This window comes from Balaenoptera ricei, chromosome 3 (assembly GCF_028023285.1).
Source record: "Balaenoptera ricei isolate mBalRic1 chromosome 3, mBalRic1.hap2, whole genome shotgun sequence".
NCBI classification, from domain to species: Eukaryota; Metazoa; Chordata; class Mammalia; order Artiodactyla; family Balaenopteridae; genus Balaenoptera; species Balaenoptera ricei.
This window is the reverse complement of record NC_082641.1, coordinates 127,858,537-127,884,691: the sequence shown is the minus strand read 5'-3', so window position 1 is coordinate 127,884,691 and position 26,155 is coordinate 127,858,537. Positions and strand designations below refer to the sequence as shown.

General features: G+C 43.6%; 1 protein-coding gene across 1 annotated transcript; it reads right to left on the bottom strand.

Annotated features, from left to right (window-relative positions):
• Window positions 1–1,990: 1,990 nt before the first annotated feature.
• Window positions 1,991–23,764, bottom strand: SMIM3 (small integral membrane protein 3). The gene is made up of 2 exons (XM_059919566.1): window positions 23,427–23,764; window positions 1,991–3,305 (listed from the first exon to the last, which is right to left on the bottom strand). Exon 2 carries the CDS (start codon window positions 3,292–3,294, stop codon window positions 3,112–3,114), a length of 183 nt encoding a protein of 60 aa, XP_059775549.1. The 5' UTR covers window positions 3,295–3,305; window positions 23,427–23,764; the 3' UTR covers window positions 1,991–3,111.
• Window positions 23,765–26,155: the final 2,391 nt, after the last annotated feature.

Here is a 26,155-nt window from a genome sequence, read left to right as displayed (position 1 = left end):
CAGGCTCGAGAAACTGAGACTCATTCATATAGATCACATTGATTATTTGCTGTATTTTACCTTTTCACCTTGCATTTGTGAGACCTCATTTAATACTCGTAACAATTCTGTGATGTAAGTATAATTTTACATCTGTCTTACAAGTGAGGAAATTGAGGCTCAAAGAGTCTATGTTACTTGCCCACAATCATAAAGCTAGTGAATAGCAAAGCCAAGATTCTTCAGGCCCTTGCTCTTAATCTCTGGCTATACTGTCTCCCAGAAAGGGAGGGAGGGAGGATGACAGCCAATGCTTAATGCAAAGTGTGAATCTTTCACTTAGAGAAGATGAGGTAAGTCATGATCGCTATCTTCAAATTGTTCAGACATTGTCACAGGAAAGGAAGTTGATCTCTTCAGGGTGGCCCCAAGAGGGCTGAGCTGGTGCCGCTGGGTCCCCACCTCTCTCTCACTGAGGGAAGAATTCTAGCAGAACAGCTATCAAGGGGTCGTTTCAGCAAGAAGAGGACTCCTTTTCCCTGGCACTTGGTTCTCCAATTTTGACCGGTTCACTGATCACCCTTAGAGCTTATTTTTACAAAGCAGACACTCAAGAACCCTCTGCCAGGGACTCTCAGTAAGTGTGAAGCAGAGCCCTGGAAGCTGCATGTATAAGCAAATGCTCCTGGGTGAACCTGAGGCAGGTGGTCTAGGGCCACACAGGGAAATACCAAATAGGCAACAACTGGCAACCCCAGGGTTAATAAGGGGATTCCTTCATTACAGGGGAGGTTGGACTGGATGGTCCCTCTGGTACCTCCAGAGTCTCTGAAACCAGAACTGTAAAATAACCTCTTGAGCTGCTAGGAATGTGAGGGGATTGACTCTGGGAACTTCTGAGAGCTGACTGTTCCATGTGAAAAAAGAGCCGTATCACCATCTGGTGGACTGCCTGAAAGTCTCACGTTCAGTCACCCTAGAGCCTTGGAAGGATTTTCTCATTTAATTCTGATACACTCTGCCTTACAGACCAGGAATCTGACTCGGAAAGACTGGGCAGCACACACGGCCTTGGCCGCACACCCAGAAGTTCCCACTCTACTGATTCTTATTGGATTCACATCAGCACCATGAATGCCTCACACCTGGCAGTATCTCTCCCAACCCAACTAGATTCCAAACTCAGCTTCCAATGCACGCATCCAATTAGCTAACTCTAAATCACACATGAATCTCTGGCTAAAGTTTAGTTAGGAAAATGGGAGTTTTTCACGTTCAGTATAGTTTTTCACTTTCTAGCCTCTGCCACCCAGGAAGGCATATTAGAAAAAAAAAAAATTGGAATAGATGCTGAGCAAACCAATCAGAATCTCGTCACATATATCTATCCCCCCTTGACCATTTTCTCCGAAACCTTCCTCTCTTACCTCTATACTACGTTCTATTCCTGGAAAGAGTTGTCTGTTCCCACTGTCTCCAATTCCTAACCCCCCATCCTTCCTTCGCTCACAGAGTACGACTGCATCCCTCTCATAATCAGTTCACATCACATGACCTTTTCCGTCTCCTTGCTTTGTCTTTTCCCCCCCTTCCCCTTCCACTCCTCTTTAGCATTCTCCCAGTTCTGCATTAGCACCTCACTCCTCCCAGTCTAATTATGCAGATAATGCCCCCAAACATAATCCCAGCTATAAAATCTTTCCAGGTTTCCAACTGCATCCTGAAAGTACCCACCTGAATATCACAAGCACCTCAAACTCAACATGTTAAACCCGATACTAAATACTAAAGTCATCTTACTTCCAAAATCTGTTCTCCCTCCTGCATTTTATGTCTGTGTAAACTGCATAACTATTCACCCACTTACTGAAGCTAGACCCACTTACTGAAGTTGATTTGATTGTCCTCTTTCCCTTTCTATTCCTATATTCAATCTGTCCCTAAGACCATAAATTCAGTGGAATCCTCTTACTGAGTTTAATAGGTGCTCTTTAAAGAAAGACTTCAGACATGCTCATTCTAGCACTTTATTGGAAATTAGTTATGTACATCAATGAAATCAGATCAACATAAAAGCATCATTTTCACACAATAATATCCCGATAATCTGTGCTATCTTCTTACATAATTTAACAAATCCCCAGATGCTCCTGATTTTGGTCAAAGAGCTTGAGCGGTCCAGAAATCTCTCTATACATATAAATATAAATTGTAGCGTTTAAAATAAACATCATTGTTTGAGTTAGTTCCAAAGGTGCTGGGAACATCTCGTACCTTGGAATGGTTGCAGTGCTGGTGGGAGGGGATGAAGGGAGTACACGTTATGCGGTGGACCTAATAACAGCAGGGGCTGGGGCAGAGGGGCACACAGGGGACGGGGCGGGCGCTGGGTATCCTGAAAGCTGGCCAGGGAACTCAGTCACCCTGCATCTGCCAACACTGCTTGAGCGTCAAAGCTATGGGACGCTAATGCAGAAAGAAGCCCATCGCCCCAGCTCCCTTGGCATTGCCAAGAAATGTCAGAGCCCCTCCAAACTGCAGATTCCGGTGTCCCGGGAAGATCCACCCATCTCCCTCCCCGTGCCATGCTCAATTCCCTCCCAAATTAGACAACTCAAGGGAGTGGCACCTCAAAGAAAATAACGTTGAGCCACATGCTGTTGGTCCCTTGGAATGATGACAGGGTGCCTTTTCTTGCCTTCACCTTAGGGGCACTGGGAAAGACTGCTCTGCCCCAGTATCTCCCTCACCACCTTGAAGGCCCTCATCAGCAGCTAGGGTCTTTGGTTCTTCAAAGCTTCTCAGCATTCAGCAGTAACACCTGTGTATCTACTCACCAACAGCTTTAACCTCCACTAGGTCATTGGTTCTCACAACCCCATGAGGTAGGACGGGCAGGAATCACGATCCCTATTTGGAAAATAAGGAACCTGAAACTCATAGAATTAGGTCCCTTGACCGAACCCACACTACTGGCCAGTGGCAGAATCAAAACCAGAACTCGGATCTCCTCACATAGCGAGCTCCAGAGTCCATGCTCCAAAGTCCCTCCTGCGGCTCTTCTGAGAAAGGGGGAGAAGCTGGGGGCAGGGACGCTGTCCTCATCCCTCACCTGCCCCTCTTGGGAGGTTCTCAGACGGCCCCATTGAGGACAGGATGAGTCCGCATGCGATAGATGATGACCGCAGTGGCCGGGCACAGCAACAAGGAGGTCATGATGACAATGGTGGCCAGGATGATGAGGACAATGACCCAGATGTCCAGGATGTGCTTGGGGAGCACGACTTCCATGGGGACCTGGCTGACGGCATCCATGCTGCTTCACTCTGCAACAGACGGGAAAGAGGAATTCACCGTTTTGTACCCCAGGAGTCAGAAGGTAGGTCACTTACCAGCTGCTGTGTACTCGTTAATGTTGCCTGATCAATAATAGTAACGGCCTTATTTACTGTGGGCTTCCTATGTGCCAGGCCCTATGCTAAGCACTTTACGTGTATTAACTCACTTAGTCCTCACTTCAACCACCAACCCTTTGCAGTAGGGACTATTATTGTCATGCTTTTTTATTTCTTGGCCTTTATCTTCAGTCATTTCCATTTTGGAGATGAAGACTCTAAAGCCTTAAAAGATGTAGATGTAGTTAATTTGCCCAAGGAAGCAAAGCCAGGTGGGTGGGACTCCAGAGTCTTCATGTTTAACTATTAAACTATCATACCACCAGTCTGTTCCCTCATCTGTAAAATGGGAATTTCATTGTTTTTGGTCCTGCACCCCTTCTCCCCTTCTCCTGGTAACAGATCCTCCTCTTTTCTGGAGAACCTACCTTTTCTGTGTGGTTTAGTTAGGGCACACACCTGAGCACAGGGAAGCACATGTGACCTAGGCTTGGCCATTACAAATCTCCATAGCCTCAATTCAGGAATAGGCAAGTGACCCAGGCTAGGTCAACCAAAGTCCTCCCAGGGCTTTTATTCACAAACTATTGGGAAAGATGATTCTTTCTGCTGGGATTGCTAAACTGAAGGGATGTGAGTCTGGAAAGGATGGGCATGGGGCTATCTTGCCCACATGTGACAGCATGTCCTAGAGATGGAAAGAGAAGTGGAGTCCTGACGACCTCATTTGAGTACCTGAACCCAGCCAGTCTGACACCATCTGCAACCTCGGACGGCCCAGATACATGAGCGAATAATCCTCTAGTTTTGCTAAAGCCAGTGTCAGTTTGGTTTCTCTCACTTGCAGTTAAAAGAGTTCTGATGGATAAAGATGTCAATCAGTTGTTACCAAACTTTTTCGATTCACAGCGCCTTCAGTAATTTTCTCACAGCACTCCAGGCCAAAAGAAATACCTAGCAGTTCCATTTATTACGTAGTTAGGTTCAATTTAATAAACATTTATGTCCTAACAAATGAGTAGCTGTTTGAAAAAATAATACACAGAAATTGAAAGAAAAAATTTGTATTTCACTCTTAGCCAGTTACTTACGGCATGTGTGCAACTGTGAGGCATTGCACAAATTTTCAAACTTTGGAGTCAGATGGGACGATGCCGTGCTCACTTCCTATTCCACACTCATTTGTGTGCAGTGCTTGCAGTATCATGGCAACTGCCAAAAACTCAGCATCACAAAATATGGCATCACCAAAAGGAATGTAGTATGATTAATGTTAGACTGTAAACTATCTTGAACTAGTAGTTTGCACAATGTCTGAGAGTTGTCAAATATCAATATTCCTGCCAAAAATTTTAAAGATCCCACAGCTCCCAGACACACACTTTTCCAATGAGTTCACTGCGGCTCCCCAGGGCTCAGCGCACAACCTGGGAACCACAGGTGCAATATGTTCCCTGCCCAGAAGTCACAAGGCCGGAATAAACAATCTCCTACAGTTCCTTCTAGATCAAAGATTTATAATTCTGTGATTCAAGGTCCCAGGCAAAATCCCCAGTTCCAGTCCTATTTCCTGCTTTTACCTAAATCAATAGCTTTTCCTTTTTAATGCCTTTGGCTCCATGCCCACTGTGGCCGCATTAAGTAAGTTTACTGATTACCATACCCAAGGTACAGTCTCCAAGATATGCATACTAGGGTGTTTGTTTCTGCACTGTCTGCTATAGCAACCAACACAACAGAAGTATCCATAAATAGTAGAGTATATCCATATAATGGAATACCAGGCAGCAATTTTCATTCATTTATTTAACAAATATACAGTGCTTGCTACACACCATGCACTGTTCCAAGTGTGTTACAAATATTAACTTATTTAATAGTTATTATTAAAAAGAATGATGATCTGTAGTGAGCTCCAAAATAGTCCTACGTGGGGAAAAAAATAAAGTGCAGGATAATGTGTATAGGATAATTTCTTTGGTTCAGATTTTGTAGAATTAAGTAGATAGATAGGTGAGGATATATAAAAGTAAAATCATTTATAAGCAGAATCCGAAGAAAATGTTAATAGTGATTACCTTTGGGAGTTGGACTAGGAGTGGGAAAAGTTCCTGCTTTTCATTCTTCATTTTTTTTCATACTGTTGAGTTTTATAAACATGAGCATGTCTTACTTTTAATTTTTTTCAAGTCAATCGGTTGATGGAGAAATGGGCTTTTTTGTTTTTGTTTTTTCTTTATTAAAAAAGACTAAATATATACACATACAATTTTCAAGCCAAATAAAATTAAAGTATGAGACTAGATTAGTGGTCACCAAATGCCATATACCGTGCTAAGTGAGAACCACCTAAGGACAGTTTAAAAAACATTACTTCGAGGTCCCATTACAGACTTACTGAATTAGACTCTAGAGGGGCCTCCCCCACCCCCATTTCCCAGGTGATTTGAATGTGCAGCCAGCTTTGGGAACCCCTGATCTCTAAGGCCTCTACCACTCTTCCTAGCTCCACGATTTGGGAACTGATTCCTCCGTGCTCTGTAGCCAGTCTAAGTCAGATGCGGGCACGTTCTAGGATGGAGGAGAAGCCTCCAGCGAGGCTCTCAGGGCCACAGGATTATAAGGCAGGGGGCCTGCCCTGGAGGAAGAGGCACAGGCTGGCCCTGCCTCAGCCTCAGAAACATGGTCACTTTCTCCAAGGTCTAAGGCACAGAAGCGTGAGTCACAGGAGACGCACACTGTTAAAGAGGGACAGGGGTGGGGGAAATCATTCGTTGTGGTCTCCTGATTACATCAATAGCTAGCTTGCCTTGGGCCAAAAGAACCCCACAAAAGCCCTTTCCGGTAAACCCATTAACATCAAACAGTCTCTGTAACTCCAAATGCCAGGAACACATAATCTCCCTGGCTGATTTTCATAAGGAAAACCTGTCATTTATGGGAACTCAGGCTTCAGGGCTCATCCACAACCAAAAACCACTGAAGCTAGAACTAGCCTTGTTTCACAGGTGGCAAAACTGAAGCCCAAAGGTCTTCCCCCACCTTCAAGCCCACCCCCTTCCAGAATGATCACTCAAAGACATAAATCTGATCAGATCACTGGCTCTAATTAAAACAAAACAGAACAAATCGATGAATAAATGAAACTTTGTCTGTAACCTGTATTCCAGACTGTACCACTATTACTTTTTCACACATGAAATTGTTTAAAACCCAGTCACAAAAACAGATAAAATTGGAGCTCCTCTAGACTGCTGGGGAGTGCTCAGCGAGAGGGGTTTGGGGTCCTATCCAGTAAGCAGAGCTGAATAAATGTCCTTAGAGGCCCTAAGCACTAGAGATTAGGGTGCCCACCCCCTTCACATATATAATTCAAACTCAAAGCAATACTAAACCATAACACCAAAATGTACATGTTATAATGAAATTAATTTTTTTCGGGCTTCCCTGGTGGCGCAGTGGTTGAGAATCTGCCTGCTAATGCAGGGGACACGGGATCGAGCCCTGGTCTGGGAAGATCCCACATGCCGCGGAGCAACTAGGCCCGTGAGCCACAACTACTGAGCCTGCGCGTCTGGAGCCTGTGCTCTGCAACAAAACAGGCCGCGATAGTGAGAGGCCCGCGCACCGCGATGAAGAGTGGCCCCCGCTTGCCGCAGCTAGAGGAAGCCCTTGCACAGAAACGAAGACCCAACACAGCCAAATAAATAAATAAATAATAATTAAAGGTGCTAATAATTTTTTTTTTAAAAAGTAATTTTTTTCTTCTAACTGAAAAGATCTGAGAACATAGCTTTTCCCAGTCATTTTTTTGGTGTCCCCACTTAGCACAGCCTGCTTACTTGGTACAGCACAGCTATTCAGCTGCTCCTTGACCCCTTGGGCTCCTCAGAAGACAGATTGAAAGCCACAAGCTGTGATGTTCTCCAAGGGCCCTTCAGGGCTCTAAGGCTGGCCATACACGTGGCCAGGAGTCAGAGGGCACAGGGAGCTCCCTCTCCCTGTTTCAGCCCTCTCAGTCCTCCAGCGTGTTCTCTGATGAGCTATTCCCTCCCATGTAACAGAGGTTCCAGGAACTTCCACCCTTCCCCACGGTGAAAGAAAAGAAATTTTCCCCCAAATGAGAACTACACAAACCATATGTTTAGCACCATTAATGGCATGCTGGAAAAATTGGCTTGAGAAAAAGCAGGACTCGCTGACTTCTGTTTGACCTCTATCTGGCATCTGGGTGACTGGCTCTTTGTGAGGGCTCTATCTGGCATCTGGGTGACTGGTTCCTTGTGAGGGCATAAAACTCTGTTTCTTGGTACATCTAATGAATAACTATAGATCAATAAGCTTATTGTTTGCTTTACAGATATATTACTTGTGATTTCTGAGGAATACGTCAAGTTGGAATATGGCACAAGCCATTCATGTCACAAATTTAACCTTATCATTGATAAAAATATAATGTTTTTATGACTGTGGAAGGTAAAACAGCAGTCAGGCCTAAATTCTTGTTACTTCAAACTGGTATACTTTATCTATTTACCTCGTTAATAAATAATAAACTTTAACATATGTTCGATATGTTTGTCTAAGAAACTATGTTAAAGTCACCCTGAGCTGACAAACAAAGGAGCCACTAGCTCCATCAGCCACTGACACCATCTAGGCCCTACACCACCTGCCCTGTGACCTGGAGACATCATGGTTCCACTTTAGACCACAAGTTTAAGCAATGGAAAAGTTAAGAATCCCAAAATGACTATTTTGTATCCATTAATAAGACTAAGTGTAAGGGGGAAAAAAAAGAAAAGAAAAGAAAAAAATAGTAGTTCCTCCAAAGGAGGAAAACATTGTACCTTCTCCAAAAGTGGGAAATTCATCCCATCTATCAAGTAGTGTGTTTGGTCCAGTCTAGGAAGGAAAGCGGAGGTTCCCTGCTGCCTGCTTCAGAAACATCAAATTTTACTTTGGGGACCATTTTTCTAAAGTAACTGAAAGTTCTTTTACAAAAAAAAAAGGATCCTTCCAGTCAGTTCTATCATATGGCAAATTTTCTAGTGCCAACAAAAAAATATACATTTCATAAACTAAAATTTCCTACAAGTCAGGAGTTATAGAATAACCAAATTCAAAGTGACTAATCTGTGCTATCTACCTTCTTTTCAATTATGAGACTCACTCTGCAACAAGTAACTTTCACCGCTCTGACAGAGCACTGTATAGTTTTTGGCTGAGCACTCTCAGGACCAGTAACTCTGTCTAGGGTGTTCATTCATTCATTCACTTGTTAAGTACTTGCTATATACATGATACTCTCTTAGGAGTTACTATTATTTACTCAAAAGACATGACTCTTTTAATTCCAAGGAGCATAAAGAAGTATCCCTCCCCTTAAACACAGAATTACACAAGCCAGCATTTGTTTAACAAATACCAACTGCTAAGGACTGTGCTAGGCCTCGTCCCATACATTAATTTATTTAAACTTCACAGTAATCCTGTGCAGGATATATTATTTTACAGATGTGGAAACTAAATCTGAGAGAGGTTAACTGGCTTGTGATCATAAAATTAGTAAACGGGATTCAAACTCAGGTCTCCTGACCCTGTATTCACCACTACGTACAGCTCCCTCCAAAGCACCCACACAGACCCAGGAGTATGAACAGGGAGATGCCAGATCCATAGCTCTCTTTTAAGTCCAGGTCAGACTATTACTGTTTTTGGTCAAAGGGCATTCTAGATTTAGAGAATTAAGAAAAGGTATGCACAGAAATAGAGCAAACAATCCTAAAATGTGTATGGAACCAACAAAAGATCCTGAGTTGCAAAGCAATCTGGAGAGAGAACAAAGCTGGAAGCATCATGCTCCCTGATTTCAAACTATATTACAAAGCCACAGTAATCACAAAAACATGGTATTGGCATAAAAACAAACAGATCATTGGAACAGAATAGAGCCCAGAAATAAGACCACACATATACGGTCAATTAATTTACTACAAAGGGGCAAGAATACACAATGGAGAAAGGACAGTCTCTTTAACAAATGGCATTGAGAAAACTAGGCAGCCACATGCAAAAGAATGAAATTAGATTACTATCTTACAACATGCATAAAAATTAACTCAAACTGGATTAAAGACCTGAAACTGTAAAACTCCTAGAAGAAAACATAGACAGTAAACTCCTGGACATTTGTCTTGGGAAGGATCCTTCAGATCTGACTCCAAAGGCAAGGGCAACAGAAGAAAAATAAACAATAAAAAAAACTACATTAAACTAAAAAGCTTCTGCACAGCAAAGGAAACTATCAACAAAATAAAAAGGCAACCTACTGAATGGGAGAAAATATTTGCAAAGCATATATCCAATAAGGGGTTAATATTCAAAATATATAAAGAACTCATACAACACAACAACAACAACAAAAATCTGATTTAAAAAATGGGCAGAGGATCTGAATAGACATTTTTCCAAAGAAGACAAACAGATGGCTAACAGACACATGAAAATATGCTCAACATCACAAATCATCAGGGAAATGCAAATCAAAACCGCAATGAGATATCACCTCAACCTGTTAGAATGGCTATTACAAAAAAGACAAGAAATAAGTGTGGGCAAGGATGTAGAGAAAAGGGCACCTTTGTACACTGTTGGTGGGAATGTAAATTGGTGTGACCACTATGGAAAACAGTATGGAGCTTCCTCAAAAAATTAAAAATAGAACTACCATATGATCCAGCAATTCCACTTCTGGGTATTTAGCCAAAGAAAACAAAAACACCAATTTGAAAAGATATATGCCACCCTATGTTCATTGCAGCATTATTTTTAATAGCCAAGATACGGAAGCAAACTAAGTGTCCATCAATGGATGAATGGATAAAGAAGGTGAGGTGTATATACACAATGGAATACTACTCAGCCATAAAAAGAATGAAATCTTGCCGTTTGTGACAACGTGGATGGACCTTGAGGGTATTAATGCTAAGTGAAATAAGCCAGTCAGAGAAAGACAAATACCATTTGATTTCATTTATATGTGAAATATGAAAAAACAAATGAACAAACAAAACTAAACCAAACCAATAGATACAGAGAAGAGACTGGTGGTTGCCAGAGGGAAGAGGCGTCAGAGAGTGGGTAAAATGGGTGCAGGGGGTCAAGAGGTACAAACTTCCAGTTACAAAATAAATAAGCTGTCGGGATGTAATATACCGCATGGTAACTATAGTCAAGAGTATTGTATTGCATATTTGAAAAGTGATAAGAGAATAAATCTTAAAAAACTCCTCATCACAAGAAAAAAAAATTTGTAACTTTGGTGACTAGATGGTAACTAGAATTATTGTGATGATTATTGCACAGCATATACAAATTTTGAATCATGTACACCTGAAATTAATATAATGTCATATGCTAATTACACCTCAGTTTAAAAAAAGAGAGATGCAATCTACAAAGATCAGGACTTTCACTTCTGTTAACGACAAACTAGATAATTTTGACCAATCTTCTTACTGAGGACTGGAAAAATTAGGCCCCCCAAAAATCTGCTCAAAGGCACTAAGAAGTAGCAAAATAATGAAGAATTACCAGGCTAAGATCTGGAAGAAGACAGAAATTCAGGGAGGTGAGCCTGGCATTTGAAGCAGCATTTCCATTAGTGGAGGATGGAGGCTAAGCAGTGTTTCTGACAGACTCAAAAGTACAAGACTGCCAAGACAGAGAAAGCAAAACCCCTGCATTTTGAGTTTGGACTTCAAAGAGCACTCTTAGTGCTAAGAGTGAACAAGAAGTATACGAATCCCGGAGACTGCAACCCAGCTTTGAATCATCACGGTCCCTGAAATTGAATTAAGTTTGTTCCAGATCACTAGTACCTTCAGGTGCTTGGCAGAAGCAAACTTACATCCTCTCTAGAGGAGATAACATCACAATTCAAACTTTCATTCAAATTTCAAATTTTTTATTCAAATGTCCAATCATGACCAAAAATAAGCAGCAGTGAAAAAAGGCAAGATGACTAGAATGGAGCCATCAGAAACAACAGACAATAGAAAAAGATTTACAGGGCTTCCCTGGTTGCACAGTGGTTAAGAACCCACCTGCCAATGCAGGGGACATGGGTTCGAGCCCTGGTCCGGGAAGATCCCACATGCCGCGGAGCAACTAAGCCTGTGCACCACAACTACTGAGCCCTCGTGCCACAACTACTGAAGCCCACACGCCTAGAGCCCATGCTCTGCAACAAGAGAAGCCACCGCAATGAGAAGCCCGCGAACTGCAACGAAGAGTAGCCCCCGCTCACCGCAACTAGAGAAAGCCCACGCGCAGCAACAAAGACCCAACGCAGCCAAAAAAAAAAGAAAAGATTTACAGGGGCTCCAGATATTGGAGTTGTCAGACAGACACACACTTTAAGTAACCTTGATTACTATGTTTGAGGAGAAAATAAAACAAGATTGAGAATTTTCACAGAGAACTGGAAACTATAAGAAAGAACACAACAGATTTTTTAAAAGAACCAAATAGAAATTCTAGAACTGAAGAATACAGTTAATTGAAAAAAAAAAAACCTCAATGAATGGACTTAACAGCAGATGAAGCATAGCTGAAAAAAGAATTAGTGAAGTGGAGGATCAGAGAGAAAAAATCATAATGAAGCAGACAAATAAAAGGGTGAAAAATACAGGAAACTGGGTAAGGGGTATAGAGGAAACAGTGACACAATACAACATACATGTAACTGGAGTCCTAGAAAGAGAGAAGAGAGAATGGGGCAGAAACAACATTAGAGAAAGAAAGAACTAAGCTGATGAAAGACATCAATTCACAAACTAAAGAAGCCCTATGAAGTCCTAGCAAGATAAATAAAATGAAATCCATAGTTAGGTGCATTATAGTAAATCTGCTGAAAGCCAGAGACAAAGAGAAAAAAAGATTATCTTCAAATGAAAACCAGTTAGACTGAGAGCTAACTTCTCAACAGAAACAATGGAATCTAGAAAGCAGAATGATTTTTTTAAAGTGAACAAAAATAACTAAAAAGTATTAAGATGAAATAAATTTTCAGATAAAAATACAGGATTTAAATATTCAATGACAGTAAATAAATAGCAGAAGAAACAGAATTAAAGTATTCTGATTTTCTGGCATTGTCTGGGAAAGGGCAAGATAACCAAATAACATTGGACTTTGTTAAATCAAGGATGTATATTGTAATCTCTAGTGTAGCCATTTAAAAGCAGCAAAAGGGTACATGATTTTCAGAGGAAACAAGAAAAAGGGGGGGAAAACAGAACAGGTGGGACAAATAGAAAGCACATAAAAAGATAGTAAATTTAAACTGAAACTAACAAAAACTATCAGAGCATATAAAAATATAATTTTTTTTTTTACAAGAAACACATGGGGATTCAGAAATGTTGAAAGTAAATGGAAACAAAAGGAATACCATCTATCACAAATTTTGGAAGCTAGTAGAGCTATCTTATCATCGGATAAAGTAGACTTTTAGGCAAAAAGTATAACTAGAGATACCAAAAGATAAAATGATTTTAAATTTTTATATACTTAATCTCAGAATTATAAGGAGAAATGGACAAATTTACAATTATAGTGGGAGAGTTCAACACATCTCTCTCAAATACTGACGGAACAAAAAGATTTTAGAAAACACCTAAGGACACAGAAGACTTCTTAAATTAGTAGTTTTCTACAATATATAATTTCAAGTAGAAAAACTAATTTAAAATAAAAAGTTAACATTTAGATTATTTCCTCTATGAATAACTATATATTCATTAATGGTATTGGAAGAGAATAACTTGGAGAGTAATTACATTAGAATAAAGGGAAGCATAACGTATTGCATTCAAAAAGCAAGTTCAAAGCAGAGTAGTTTTAGTGTGGGAACAAGTAAGTTTTAGAACTTATTTCATACATTAAGTCATTTGACCTGACTCAGAAAATAGAGAGCTGGTTCTAGTATGCTCCAGTTACAACTGTAAATAGGCTATTTCTGTAAAGCAATGACAGTAAGCAGAATTCTAAGGTGGCTCCCATAATCTCCGTTCCCTGGTGTTACCCTGTGATTAGGTTGGGTCACGTAACAAGGGAGAAGGGATTTTGCAGATGTAATTAAGGTTCTAGAATTGCTTACTTTAAAGTAATGGAGGGCTTCCCTGGTGGCGCAGTGGTTGAGAGTCTGCCTGCCAGTGCAGGGGACACGGGCTCGAGCCCTGGTCTGGGAAGATCCCACGTGCCGCGGACCAGCTGGGCCCGTGAGCCACAATTACTGAGCCTGCGCGTCTGGAGCCTGTGCTCCGCAACAAGAGAGGCCGCGACAGTGAGAGGCCCGCGCACCGCGATGAAGAGTGGCCCCCGCTTGCCACAACTAGAGAAAGCCCTCGCACAGAAAAGAAGACCCAACACAGCCATAAATAAACAAATACTTAAAGTAATGGAAAAGATTACCCTGGGTGGGTCTCACTTAATCGGGTAGAAGTCCTTTAAAAGAGGGCTGAAGCTTTCCCTAGGTCAAAGATACTCTTCTGCTGGCCTTGAGTTGCAAGAAACAAATCTACCCACAACCTGAAAGAGCTTGCAGGCAGATTCTGCCCTAATGGATCCCCCAGATGCCAATGAGGTCTGGCTGATACCTTGACTGAAGCTCTGTAAGGACCCAGCTTAATTGTGCTTACAATCCTGACCCAAGGAAACTGTGAGATTCTGAATGTATGTTTTAAGCCACAAAATTGTGGTAATTTGTTATGGTAGCAATAGAAAACTAATAAATCCTACTGGGTTTGTTCCATGGAGGTGAAACTTCTACAAAGTAATGGTATTCTAGAAATCTACACAGAATTTAGACACTATCTAGTTTAAACCACATAATCTACCTTCCGTTTTATAGATGAAGGACATGACTTGCCCAGGGTCACATAGCAAGTTAATGGCAGGACCCAGGGGAGAACTCAGGCCTCCTGATTCGCAGTGCTCTTTTCAATTCCATCACTATCCTGTTTCAGATGGGAGCTGGGAGAAGACTGTGGGGCATCGGGTCGGAGAAAGCAGTGATAGAGAATAAACTAATATAACAAATGAGAGCCAGCCTGTCTTCTTTTTTTTTGTACTGAAGTATAGTTGATTAACATTAACAATGTTAACAATGTTGTGTTAATTTCTGCTATACAGCAAAGTGATTGTTATACATATATATATTCTTTCTTAAAATATTCTTTTCCATTATGGTTTATCATAGGATACTGAATATAGTTCTCTGTGCTATACAGTAGGGCCTTGTTGTTTATTCATTCCATGTATAATAGCTTACATCTGCTAACCCTAACCTGCCTCCCCCAATCCCCTCCCCCTTGGCAACCACAAGTCTGATTTCTATGTCTGTAGTCTGTTTCATTTGTGTCATATTTTAGACTCCACATATAAGTGATATCACATAGTACTTGTCTTTCTCTTTCTGAAATACTTCACCTAGTATGATAATCTCTAGTTGCATCCATGTTGCTGCAAATGGCATTATTTCATTCTTTTTTATGGCTGAGTAGTATTCCATTGTATATATGTACCACATTTTCTTTATTCATTCATCCATCAGTGGACATTTAGGTTGTTTCCCTGTCTTCGCTATCGTGAATAGTGCTGCTATGAACAGAGGGGTGCATGTATCTTTTGGGATTAAAGTTTTGTGCGGATATATGCCCAGGAGTGGGATTGCTGGATCATATGGTAATTCTATTTTTAGTTTTCTGAGGAACCTCCATACTGCTTTCCATAGTGGCTTGTACAGGCTTCTTGACTGTACCTTTTTTACTACATAAAAACCTAAGGGGACCTTTAGGCCCAGAGCCCTAAACAACTTCCCTAAAGGTGAGGCAGTGAGATAGTTTTCCAGGACCACACACACACCCACACACCAAAAGCAAAGCAAAGCAGTGTCCTGTCAGAAGCACTCATGGATATAGTTCTAACCTTTGTATTTCATCCCTTTGACTTAAGGTCCAAATGCAAATCAACCCAGTGAAGAACGTAATGACTAAGCCTTGTAACTTATTTATTCCTCACCTTGGGTAAGAACATCAGAGAAGAGAGGGAGAGACACTGGAATCCTACTTGTAGTGGGAGACTCCACCAAATTGGAAAAAAAAAAGCCAACATGCATAGAGAACGAAAGACTAGGAGAGGAATGGACTTTGCCTGGGTTCCAGCTCTGCCCCATCACTGATTTTACCCAACACAGCTCCGTTCTCCTCACAGAATGCCTTCCCTCTCTACTCAGTGGTATAGGTACTGAATAAACATTTCTTAAGTCAGCAAAGCCCCAAGCTCCTGTAATCTGGTAAGGTGATGGAAGCTCTTAGAGTGGAGAGAATACTTGGAAACAGCAGGGAATTAGCTCCTAAACACTCAGACTGCAGAGTAGTGTTAAAAGCCCAGTCTTAGAGGCCAGTCGGCTTGGATTTAAATGTGGCTCTACCACTTTCTAGCTGACCTACCTTGTATAAGTTACTTTAACTTCCTAATGCTTCCATTTACTCAGCTGAAAACAAAAACAAAAATGGGAAAATAATAGTATCTGCCTTGTAGGGTTAGGAGAACTCCATAAGATAATCACATATAGTACTTAGCAGTGTTCTGACAAACAGTAAGCACTCTACAAATGTTCGTCCTATGATGAATAATTCCTGACCATAGGGACTCTCTGCAAATATCCACCCACTTTGGCTAGAGTTTGTTAGCATCCCTAACTTGGACTGTGTCTTCGCTTTATCAACAAAGATGATAGATGCTTAATCCATATTAACAATTTTTTTTTAATCAACCAGCAGCAGCACTGGTTAACCTGACTTATTCCTCCAGTCCAAGTATGAAGCTAGTAGAGTAGCAATTCATTCTAATTCAATAAACATTTATGGCACTGTGATTAACACTGGGGAGTGGGTGTGGAGATAGAGAGAAATACAGTGTTTTCCCTTAAGAGGCTCAGGCTCTTCTGGAGGAAAAGACATGAATTACAATACAAGGCAGAAAAGTGGACTAAAGGTACAAACTACATGCTATCTCCAAGGAGGAAGGAAGGAGAGTACTTGATTTGAATCCTGCTTTCCACCCTTAGAAGTATGACTTTGGACAAGTTATTTAAAAACACTAAACCTGTCTTCTCATCTTTAAAATAGGGACTCTAAAAGCACTGCACTGCAACATCCTATTGCGAGGATAAAGTGAGATAATATGTATGGAGTCCTGGAAAATAACAGACGCTCAAAAAAATATTAATCCTCATGCCTTCGTTTTTGTCTAAGTAAAATTGAAGACAAAAAAGGGGGCTTTTGATATGGACTTTGAAGGTAAGTAGGAGTTCAAAAGAAAGAAATACAGGGAAAGGCAAGATCAGTAGAATAAACATCATCAACAAAGCCCAGAGCTGATGAGATACTTGGTGTGTTGGGAGCACATGTAGTCCTGGTGGCTTTGGCAAGAAACTTAACCTTTTAAAGCTCCAGTTTCATTTTAAAATGGGAATAATAATAACTATTAATAGTAACTTCTTCATAGGGATGCCATGGAAGTTGAATGAGCTAATGCACATAAAGCACTTACTTGGACAATGCCTGGTACACAGTAAGGGCTTCATAAATGTTAAACTGAGCTAGTGAACACAGCTCCCAAACTCACACAAAGTTCAGAGGCTCCACCATTAGTTTGGGCACCATGACTGCTCTGCGACTAATCTAGGAAACTGCAGTGATAGTTTCATAAACAAACAGCTGTTGATGTCTGTCCCAGCTTTGACCTTCCACCAGAAATGCACACTCTCCACATCTGAACTGCAGCTAACAGTTAACTTTTGAGAGACTGCCAGTGGTTATCCAACCAGTTTTACCACCAAGGAGTTCTCCAAGGAAGAATGCAATAAAAGAAATGACTTCCTGATGGCAGGCAAACTTAATTATGCCAGAGTGGGAGAAAAGGCAGATAGAGGCAGGTGGCTTCCTGCAGGTGTGGCCTTAGTCCGGCACTGCCAGAGCGCTGAGCAGACAGGGCTGATGACTCCTTTCTACTAGACACGGAGGCCAGGGAGGAGGCAGCTAGAACCAGCTCTGAGTCACTTAGGCTGGAGGCGTCTCTTGAAGCAGCACAGGGGAGTAGACTAGGGGGTTTACCAGCAAGGCCCAGTTTGTAGCACCTCTTCCTAAAGCTCTACCCTCTGAAAGAGCTGGTGAGATTGTCAGAAAAGAATGGAGCATTTAGGCCAGATAGAGAGGGCAACTCAAGTACCAAGAAGGGACCCCACTGGCCACCTAGTAGCCTGGGGTACCTAGTGACCTGTGTCCCAAGTGCTGTTCCATTTCAAGACCTTTGCGCTTGCTGTTCCCGCTTCTTAAGATGCTCTTGCCGCTAGATCTCTTCAATATCCAGTGTCTCAGTGGCCATGATCTCAACTTAAACGCCACCTCTTTGGAAAAGCCTTTCCAGACCCACCCTATTAAATTACCATCTTATCCACCAGCCATTCTCCATCTCATACCTTGTTTTATTTTCTTCATAGACTTTTCACAGCCTGAAACTAGCTTGTTTGTTTGCTTGTTTGTTTGTTTTTATTGGCCATCTTTGCCCACTCAAGTACAGTGCAAGTACTAGGAGAGTAGATGCGTCATCTCTTGTTCTCTGCTGTTCACTTAGCACCCATCACAGGCTCTGCTCTGGCACACAGTAAGTGCCCAATGAATGTGAGATTGACAAAGAAATGAATATGGACAGACTGGGGAACTTTAGATTTGAGCTTAACTCCTAGAACTTAGTTAGTGGGGGAAGTCCAGAAAGGATCCTCATCCCTGTAGAAGTTCAACGACCTTAAAGTCAGAACCTTATCTCTTGAATAAAATAACACCTTCTGACTTGATCTCTGTACACTGAGGAAGGATTACGGGGCCTCTTTCTTTCCCAGTCCACCTTGTACGTGCCAGGCAAAGGAGCGCTGGCCTTTCAGAATAATGTCCTCTAGGCGTCCCACCTACTGACTTGCTTGGGCTGGTGAGTCAAATTCAGGTTTTGATTCCCTGTGTTCAGGGGCTGGGCATTGAGGTGGATGTGTAGGGGTTGGGGGGTTATGGCCCGGAGTATGGACTTTTCTCTCTCTGTTCTCCAAAGAGGACAGAGAGGCTGATAAAAGGGAAGGGGATTTCTCACGACAAGTCCAGTGTGAGAAGGCCATCCCAGTCTCACATTTACTCTTGGAAACAGTGTTATGTAATAGTTAGCCTCAAGTATTTACCAATTCAGCAAGGAGTCCATTTCACCAGGGACCTTTGTTCCAAAGAAAGGGGCCAGTGGAAGGAGTGGGCAGGACACACAACTATCAAACATGTGAAATAAAGCAAATGAGAGGACTTTCTCCAATGACCCGAGGTCCCTGAGGAGCATTCTGTTCTCATTTTACCCCAGTTGGCTTCTATCTCCTCCAAAATTCTTAACAGTCTAAAGACTTGTTCCCTGCATGAGTTTCTATCTGCTCCTCTGTGGCTGGAAAAATGGAAAAACACCAGGATATTTCAAAGAGATCAGAAAGCAGCCAGAGCTGTTCAAGACTGCACGTACCATCTGACCCAGCCAATCACAGAGTCTTAGAAACCAACAGGGAGCCAGCAGAGGAGAAACCCGGGCCAAATCCACAGCATCCTGTTTAAGCCTCTACCATCCATCATTGTTATTTGCCAGTGACTAAGTGCCTGCTGCTGCTGGGCTGACAAAGGAGACGCTCCATGAGATCGGCTCTCGGGGGCCTGGGGGGGCAGAGGGGTGTCAGTGATAGAGCTGCAAGGGCACCGCAGTGGTGTGAATCCCCTGCCAAGATGTGTGATCCAGAACAAGTCCTTCTGCTAAAGCGGGCCTTGCTGTGTATGGTAGGCAGAATAATGACCCCTCAAAGATGTCCACATCTTGGTCCTCAAACCTTAAATATGAACAAGGAAGCATGGCTCAGAGGCAGGAGCCAAGGGAAGAGGCAAAGGGACTCTGCAACTGTGATTAAAGTTAAGGAGTTTGAGATGGGGAGATTATCCTGGATTATCCAGGTGAACCCAATCTAATCACATGCGTCCTTAAAAGTGAGGAGGAAGGCAGCAGAGTCGGAGAAAGGACCTGACTGGCTGTTACTTACCCTGAAGGTGGAGGAAGGGGGCTGTGCGCCGAGGAGTGCAGTGGCCTGAGAAGCAGGGAATGGCCCTCAGCTTGCAGCCAGCAAGAAAACAGTGACCTTGGTCCTACAGCCACAGGAACTGAGTTCTGCCAGCAACTCAAATAAGCAGGGAACCAAGTCTCCCCTAAAGACTCCAGAAAGAAACACAGGCTGATGATGCCTCGATTTACTCTAGGGAGATCCGTACTAGATTTATGATTGCTAGAACTGTAATGCAATATATCTGAAGCCATTAAATTTGCCGTAATTTGTTACAGCATTAGAAAACAAATGCAGGGTGTGATCCTGCGTAAGTCCCTCTTTCAAAGTGAGCTTCAGTTTCCTGTAGGTTGATAGGAGAGGATGGACAAGGTGACCCCCTAAGGGGCCAGCTCTCAAAGACTGACTCTGCTCCCTGGAGAGCTCCGCCCCAGGTCAAGATGGTGTGTTGGGTTGAAAACCATTAAAGAAAACATAGAGAAGAGTGAGGGAAAAAGAAGATTAATCTTTAAAAAGCCCCAAGGTGTTTCCTAAGATGCCACCCAGGGCACTCAAAAAGAAAGGTCTCCTGTTTTGCCCCTCGTTACTTCCTTGACCACACATATCCCTGAGGAACGAAGTGGGAAGCCTGAGAGGGCTAGACAGACGCTTCACAATCAATCCGTAGAGGCCGTCCAGAGCACCGTGTTAAGAAGGATTCTCCTGCCCTGTGGAGGTTTGTTGAAAAGTCCTGAGTATCAGTGTCAGCCTGGGGTAGGGAATTAGGAGGAGTGATGTGTGTGACAGATATGTGTCATCATTCATTGAAACTGATTTGGGGAACCCAGTTGTTTTCTCTGTCTTTCCTTCTCCCTCCTCCATTTCTTTTCCCCTGGTCCTATGTAGTGGGTCACCAGCAATTCACATGCCCAATCAGCCAACCATGGTCCAAATCAACAAAATAAGGAAGCTGTATCTACACACAACTAAGTAGTTTAAAGTCACACAATTTAGTCACTGAATCTGTTTTGCTGTTGTTTAATGTGCTAGGCACTTATAATTCTGACCTGTTGCCCTTCCTGGCTACCTAACTCTTAGCCTTTACTCCCAGATGTACACCACTCTCATGTGAGTTTCACTGTCTGTTTCCCTAGTGAGTTGGAAGGGTACTAGAGTCCCTAGTGATTCACTAGACCAGTGGCTGCCAAATTCTCACTTAACTCCCCCAGGTCACCCTGTAAGTAAGTGGCAGAGACAAGATCTGAATCCAGATCCCCGCAACTGCAGTGAGGTTCAGAGCATAGACCCTGGAGCCAAACTGCCTGCGTTCAAATTGCAGCTCTGCCACTTACTTCCTGTGTGATCATGCGTGAGTTACTCTCTGGACCTCAGTTTCCTCATCTATAAAATGGATGCAGTGATGGTCCCTACCTCATAGGATTATGGTAAAGATCATAGCATTATGTAAAATGCTTAAAATAATGCCTGGCTAATAGCAAGCACTCAATAAATGTCAAGTATGATTATTATTACATTTTATTCAGCTTACCTGGCCAATCAGGGAGGGGGTCAGCAATGTGTGGTAATACCAACATTTACTCTTATAAACTGTGAGTGCGAGTACACGTGTGTCTTTGATACCACTGCCAATAGTGGCAGTGTAAGACAATCAAGATAAAGCTACTCTTTCCTTGGAAATATTTCCTGTGTTTTTATGCTTTAATCCATGGAGAAGAAACAGAAGCACTTTTTCTTTTCTTTTTTTTTTTTTTTTTTTGCACTTAATGTATTTATTTGAAACTTTGTACATGTCCCACTAAAGCATTCTAATATTTCGTTAGAGTGTGATAGGCAGTATAGTAAGCATCTCTGTGTAGGCGAACAAACATCTATTACAAATATACCGTGTTTCACTGAGCCTTCCCCTGGAAGAGCAGACTCTACACTTTCTGGCAGCAATTTTTTTTTTTTAAGTTCTGTGGGTATTATTTCCTCTAGAACATGTTCTTTTATTTTACCTGATAGTCGACAAGGTGGATCTTTGTGGGCGCCTCTTTTAGAAATGCCACAAGAAGGACCAGGTGCAGGACCACCACTACATTCACCAGAATGGTCAGTTACCCATTCTCTAGCTACTGCTAACAAAAATTGCTTGTGAGTCATTTTATTCTGAGAAGCACTTTTCTTAAAAAAAAAAGGATCAGAATATGGCTGGGAAAGCACCTGAGGCTGTAACTACCTCTTTACCCCTTGGTCTGACACCCCTGGGCCCAATATGTGACCCAACCACACTTGGTCCCCAGAGTCTCTGATTTGTTTTATGTCTCAAACACCTCACCACGGCTCAGTGATTCTCAGGCTGGGCCAGAGACAGGGAATCCCCAGACGTTTTACAGGACGGAGCCCACAGCACTGACGCTCTGAGAGGTCAGTGTCTGGAAGATCTGATGGGGCACTAGTTATAACCCCTGTGGCATGATTCATAACCCCAAGACAGCTGGAAACAGGAGGTCTCGGTTGGAGCAGAGAAACGCTTCTCCTTGCCTGTTTTTGGTTGTTGTTATGACAGAAGTACGTGATGTCCTGAGGCTCAGCTGGGCTGTCTCGTATACGCTCAGAGGATTGCTGAGTGGCCTGAATAACCCCCAAAGCACATCCCCCTTAACCACAGACACCCAACTGTTCCACCTCCACTTCCTCATTTTCTAGGTGGGGGAAGCAAGGTCCAGATAGGGAAACCCCTCAAGGTAACCCAGAGTGTCTCCTGATTCCCAGGGAAATGTTCACCCAACCCCCAGCCCCACCCTATTCAAGCATTCACAACCCTTCCGGACTATGGACTATTTACCCACCACACTGGGACCACAGATCATAGCAGATGATCAGGGAATCTTACATCCTTGAATAACTGAGCAGCTCTCAACACTACAGCCTAGAGCTTTGAGGGAATCTATAGGCAAATAGGAGACTCAAGAGCCCCCAGGTGCCAACAAGACTAGAACGAGTCAAGAAGAAACAAGTGGAGCTGCATGCATAAGAGCCCAGCCTGGCCACTGAATCCAAAAAACAACCTTGACAGTTGTTTGGGTTTTTAATGGTTTACATCTCTCTCTCACTCAGTAGGCAGTATCGGGCGCCTGTTCACCAGGCCCTGTGCCAAGCGCTGAGGATGAGAGACAGTCCCTGCACTCAAGGGGGCTCAGGGGTGCAAGAGAACTGGCAATTGCAACAACCAAGTCCTAAGTAAAGAGGCAGGAGGGAGCTTGGGAGGAAGGCTTCTCTCCAAGATACTTTGCACGTTCCCTTTCTCATTTGATCTGTATGCAAAGGGTATTTTCTCCATTTCACAGATAGAGAAACTGCTCGTGACAGACCAGGGCTGGAACCCACCACCCCTGACTCCAAACCCCTGGCGCCCTCCACGTGGGACTTCGAGAAAAGTAAGACAGATAGCCTGCTGCTCTGGGTGGTGCAAAGACCCAAACTGCCGGCGCAGCGCCCACAGCGGTGCTCAGGCTGGGGAGCTGAGCCCTGACGCCGCGCCTGCAGAGCAAAGAGGCAGCAGAGCCTGCTCGAGGAGGGGGCGCGCTCCCCAACCCCGGGCAGGAGCAGGGAAACGCGAGAGAGGCCCGTTTCCGGTGGGGCTGGGAGCCCACCCATCCAAGCTCCGGCCTCCGGGGAGGCCCAAGATCGAGCACCGAGGGTCTTTGGAACTTAGGGGCTGACAGAAGGAGAAAAGAGAAAAGCAAAAGTGATGAAGGGGGAGAAATGTGGAAGAAAAGGAGATAAAAAGAGGGCAGTTGGGAGAGCATTGGGGTAGAGGCAGCACGAGAGCCAGAGTCCCAGGCACGACACTTAATAACCCCACTCACCCTGGATCCGCACAGCTCCTTTGAAAACCCACGGCTCCCGCCGCTGCTGGATCGTGCCAGGTCTGCGAAAAGTTCCTGGGGTAGAGGCAGCTGGAACGCTTCTCCAGGTCTCCTCGGACGGTACGGGCCCCAGCAGCGGGATGCGACCCCTAGCCCTGGGATCTCGGCCCCGAATGCGCCCCGTAGCTCCAAGCCGCGGGCAGGCGGAAGCGCGCAGCAGTGGCCGGGACTCGCGGCTGGGCACGGGGCACGCTCTGCTCGGGTGGCTCTGGAATGCGCGGCCGCCAGGGACCGCCCCCGGAACGCGGGGGCCTCGGCAGCTGCAGCCCGGCTCAGCTCCTCCCCCTGCCTCCCCAGCGGGCTGCACAGGAAAGAAGAAACCGAGTCTCGGGGTTCCGAGAGTGCCACTTGTCACGCACTCGCCGTGTGACCTTAGCAATCACTTCTCCTGTCGAGGGTCTCCACTCTCTTGTATTGTAAACAGAGAGACTTGACCTAAAATGTGTCCTCCGTGATCCTTTCCAGCTGTAGTCTTACACATGGGAAAGTCTAGCCCTTTAGTTCGGTTGGAGTTTGGTTTGGAAGGAGGTTTGAATGGAGGAGCACAACTCAAAGCTCCTCCTGTGCAATGTACTGAGCGTAGGATCCTTAACAAGAGGCTTCACCTCGCTGACTGCTGCATTCTCTGTAAAATGAGGACAGGAACACCTGTCTCCCAGTCGTGTTGTGAGGACAGGGTTGGAGGGCCAGCATGAATGAAGCTGGTTGGTTGCCCGCTATAGCGTGCCTCTGCACGTCCTGTTTATTTTGTGATAACAGTGAAATGGCCCAATCTAAGGCCCATTAGAGCTCAGTGTCTGAGAGGCCTCCCAGGCCCTACTCGTTCCCCACCCAGCTTCCACAAGGACAGTGCCAACTCTGCAATCTCCTACACACCTCTGTGATCTACCCAGTGAGGGGGACTCCCAGTCCCATCTCGGCACCTACAATATTTAATTCAGTAGCCCAGCGTTCTTCAGTCTTACTGTTCTAAAAAACAGGAGCTCAGGCCTTGACCATCAGTGCAAACTTGAGGAGTCTTGGAGCCCAGCTGTGTTTCAGTTTCTTCCTTTGCCCAGTAGATTTGTACAGTAGGAACCATACTTGCTCAGGACTAAATTTCAAACGGCGTAAGCGCCAGACTTAACCCCAACTCTTTTCTCTGAATCAGGGATGAGGTGAGCAGAAATGACTTCTAAATCATCACTACCAGATGCCAGTTTTTTAGAGGGAAAGCAATGCGGATGAAGGGGACTGACAGGAGAAGTTATTTGACGAAAATTCTGGGAATTGTCACTCAACAGCATATTTTAATGAAAAGAGAAGTATGGGATCCTAAAAACAAGTACCACACAATTCTGAATAGTTTAATACAAAACTATTGACAGGGAAAAATAAAAAGTTAAAGGAGGATAATCTCAACTTAATACAAAATATTCCCTAGTTAGTGGAAGGGGGCAGGGGTTCCTTTGCGTGGACAGCTGGTAACTCCATGTGCCCTGTATGAACACTGGCTTCCTTCTTAGAGAATGAAGAGGCCCCGGACAGAGCCAGTTGCAGCCAGGCTTGGTCTGCCTTTCCCATTTGGCAGTGTCTCAGTCTCTCTTTAGTAATAATTTGCCCTGTCACCCAAAAGGCAAGCCAGAAGAAGAAATTTGAATATCCTATGGAAGATATCCCATATTAGGTCTGGTGTCTCAGCTGGGCTGATTTTACCAAGACAGCTTTGGAAGGGAAGAATAATGGATTCTGTGTTGGGGTAGTAGGAGGGGGAGAATAGCTAATTTCAGCAACAAGCTTTTGTTACAACAAAAATCAGGGAACAACTGACATTTCTCTTTCTTAATCCTCCATTACAAGTACACCAAAGGGAAAAACAACAGGAGCTCAAAGAAATAAGTAATACTTACTGGGAGATTCCACCCTCCTCCCCCCCCCATAGTGGGGGGAATTTGAATAAAAGAAGCTGTAGTCTAATGACATTGGCTTCTATCAAAACCCTGCCTAAAGGTCCCCCCACTAGGATGCAATCCATTTCTGATACCCTCTCTGTGAATCACATCTGTGCAACAATATTCTTCTTCAGTGTATTTTCTTTTGTATATTTTTCACTTGCACATGAGCATTTATTTAGTTGTGAGAAATAATGTGGTATGTTGCGTTAGAAATCAGGAAACCAAAATTCTGAGTCTGTCACTCAGTAGCTAAATGATCATTAATGCCTCAGTTGCCTCACTTGTAAAGTAGTAAAATGAGACCTATTCCTCCTGTCTGATACAATTATTGAGTATTCATATATTTCTTTATTCAAAGCTATTCATTGAAAGTCTTCTACATGTTCTGGCCACCAAGGAAGGCGAATTCTCTTTCTTTTTTTTTTTTTTTTTCCCTTAAATTTATTTATTTATTTATCTATTTTGGGCTGTGTTGGGTCCTCGTTGCTGCGCGCGGGCTTTCTTTAGTTGCGGCGAGCGGGGGTACTCTTCATCGCAGTGCGCGGGCTTCTCACTGTGGTGGCTTCTCCTGTTGCGGAGCACGGGCTCTAGGTGCTGGGGCTTCAGTAGTTGTGGCTCGCGGGCTCTAGAGCGCAGGCTCAGTACTTGTGGCGCCCGGGCTTAGTTGCTCCGCGGCATGTGGGATCTTCGTGGATCAGGGCTTGAACCCGTGTCCCCTGCATTGGCAGGCGGATT

Excerpts from the sequence above, each read along its gene's own strand:
- SMIM3 (XM_059919566.1), bottom strand. The coding sequence starts at position 3,294 with ATGGATGCCGTCAGCCAGGTCCCCATGGAAGTCGTGCTCCCCAAGCAC.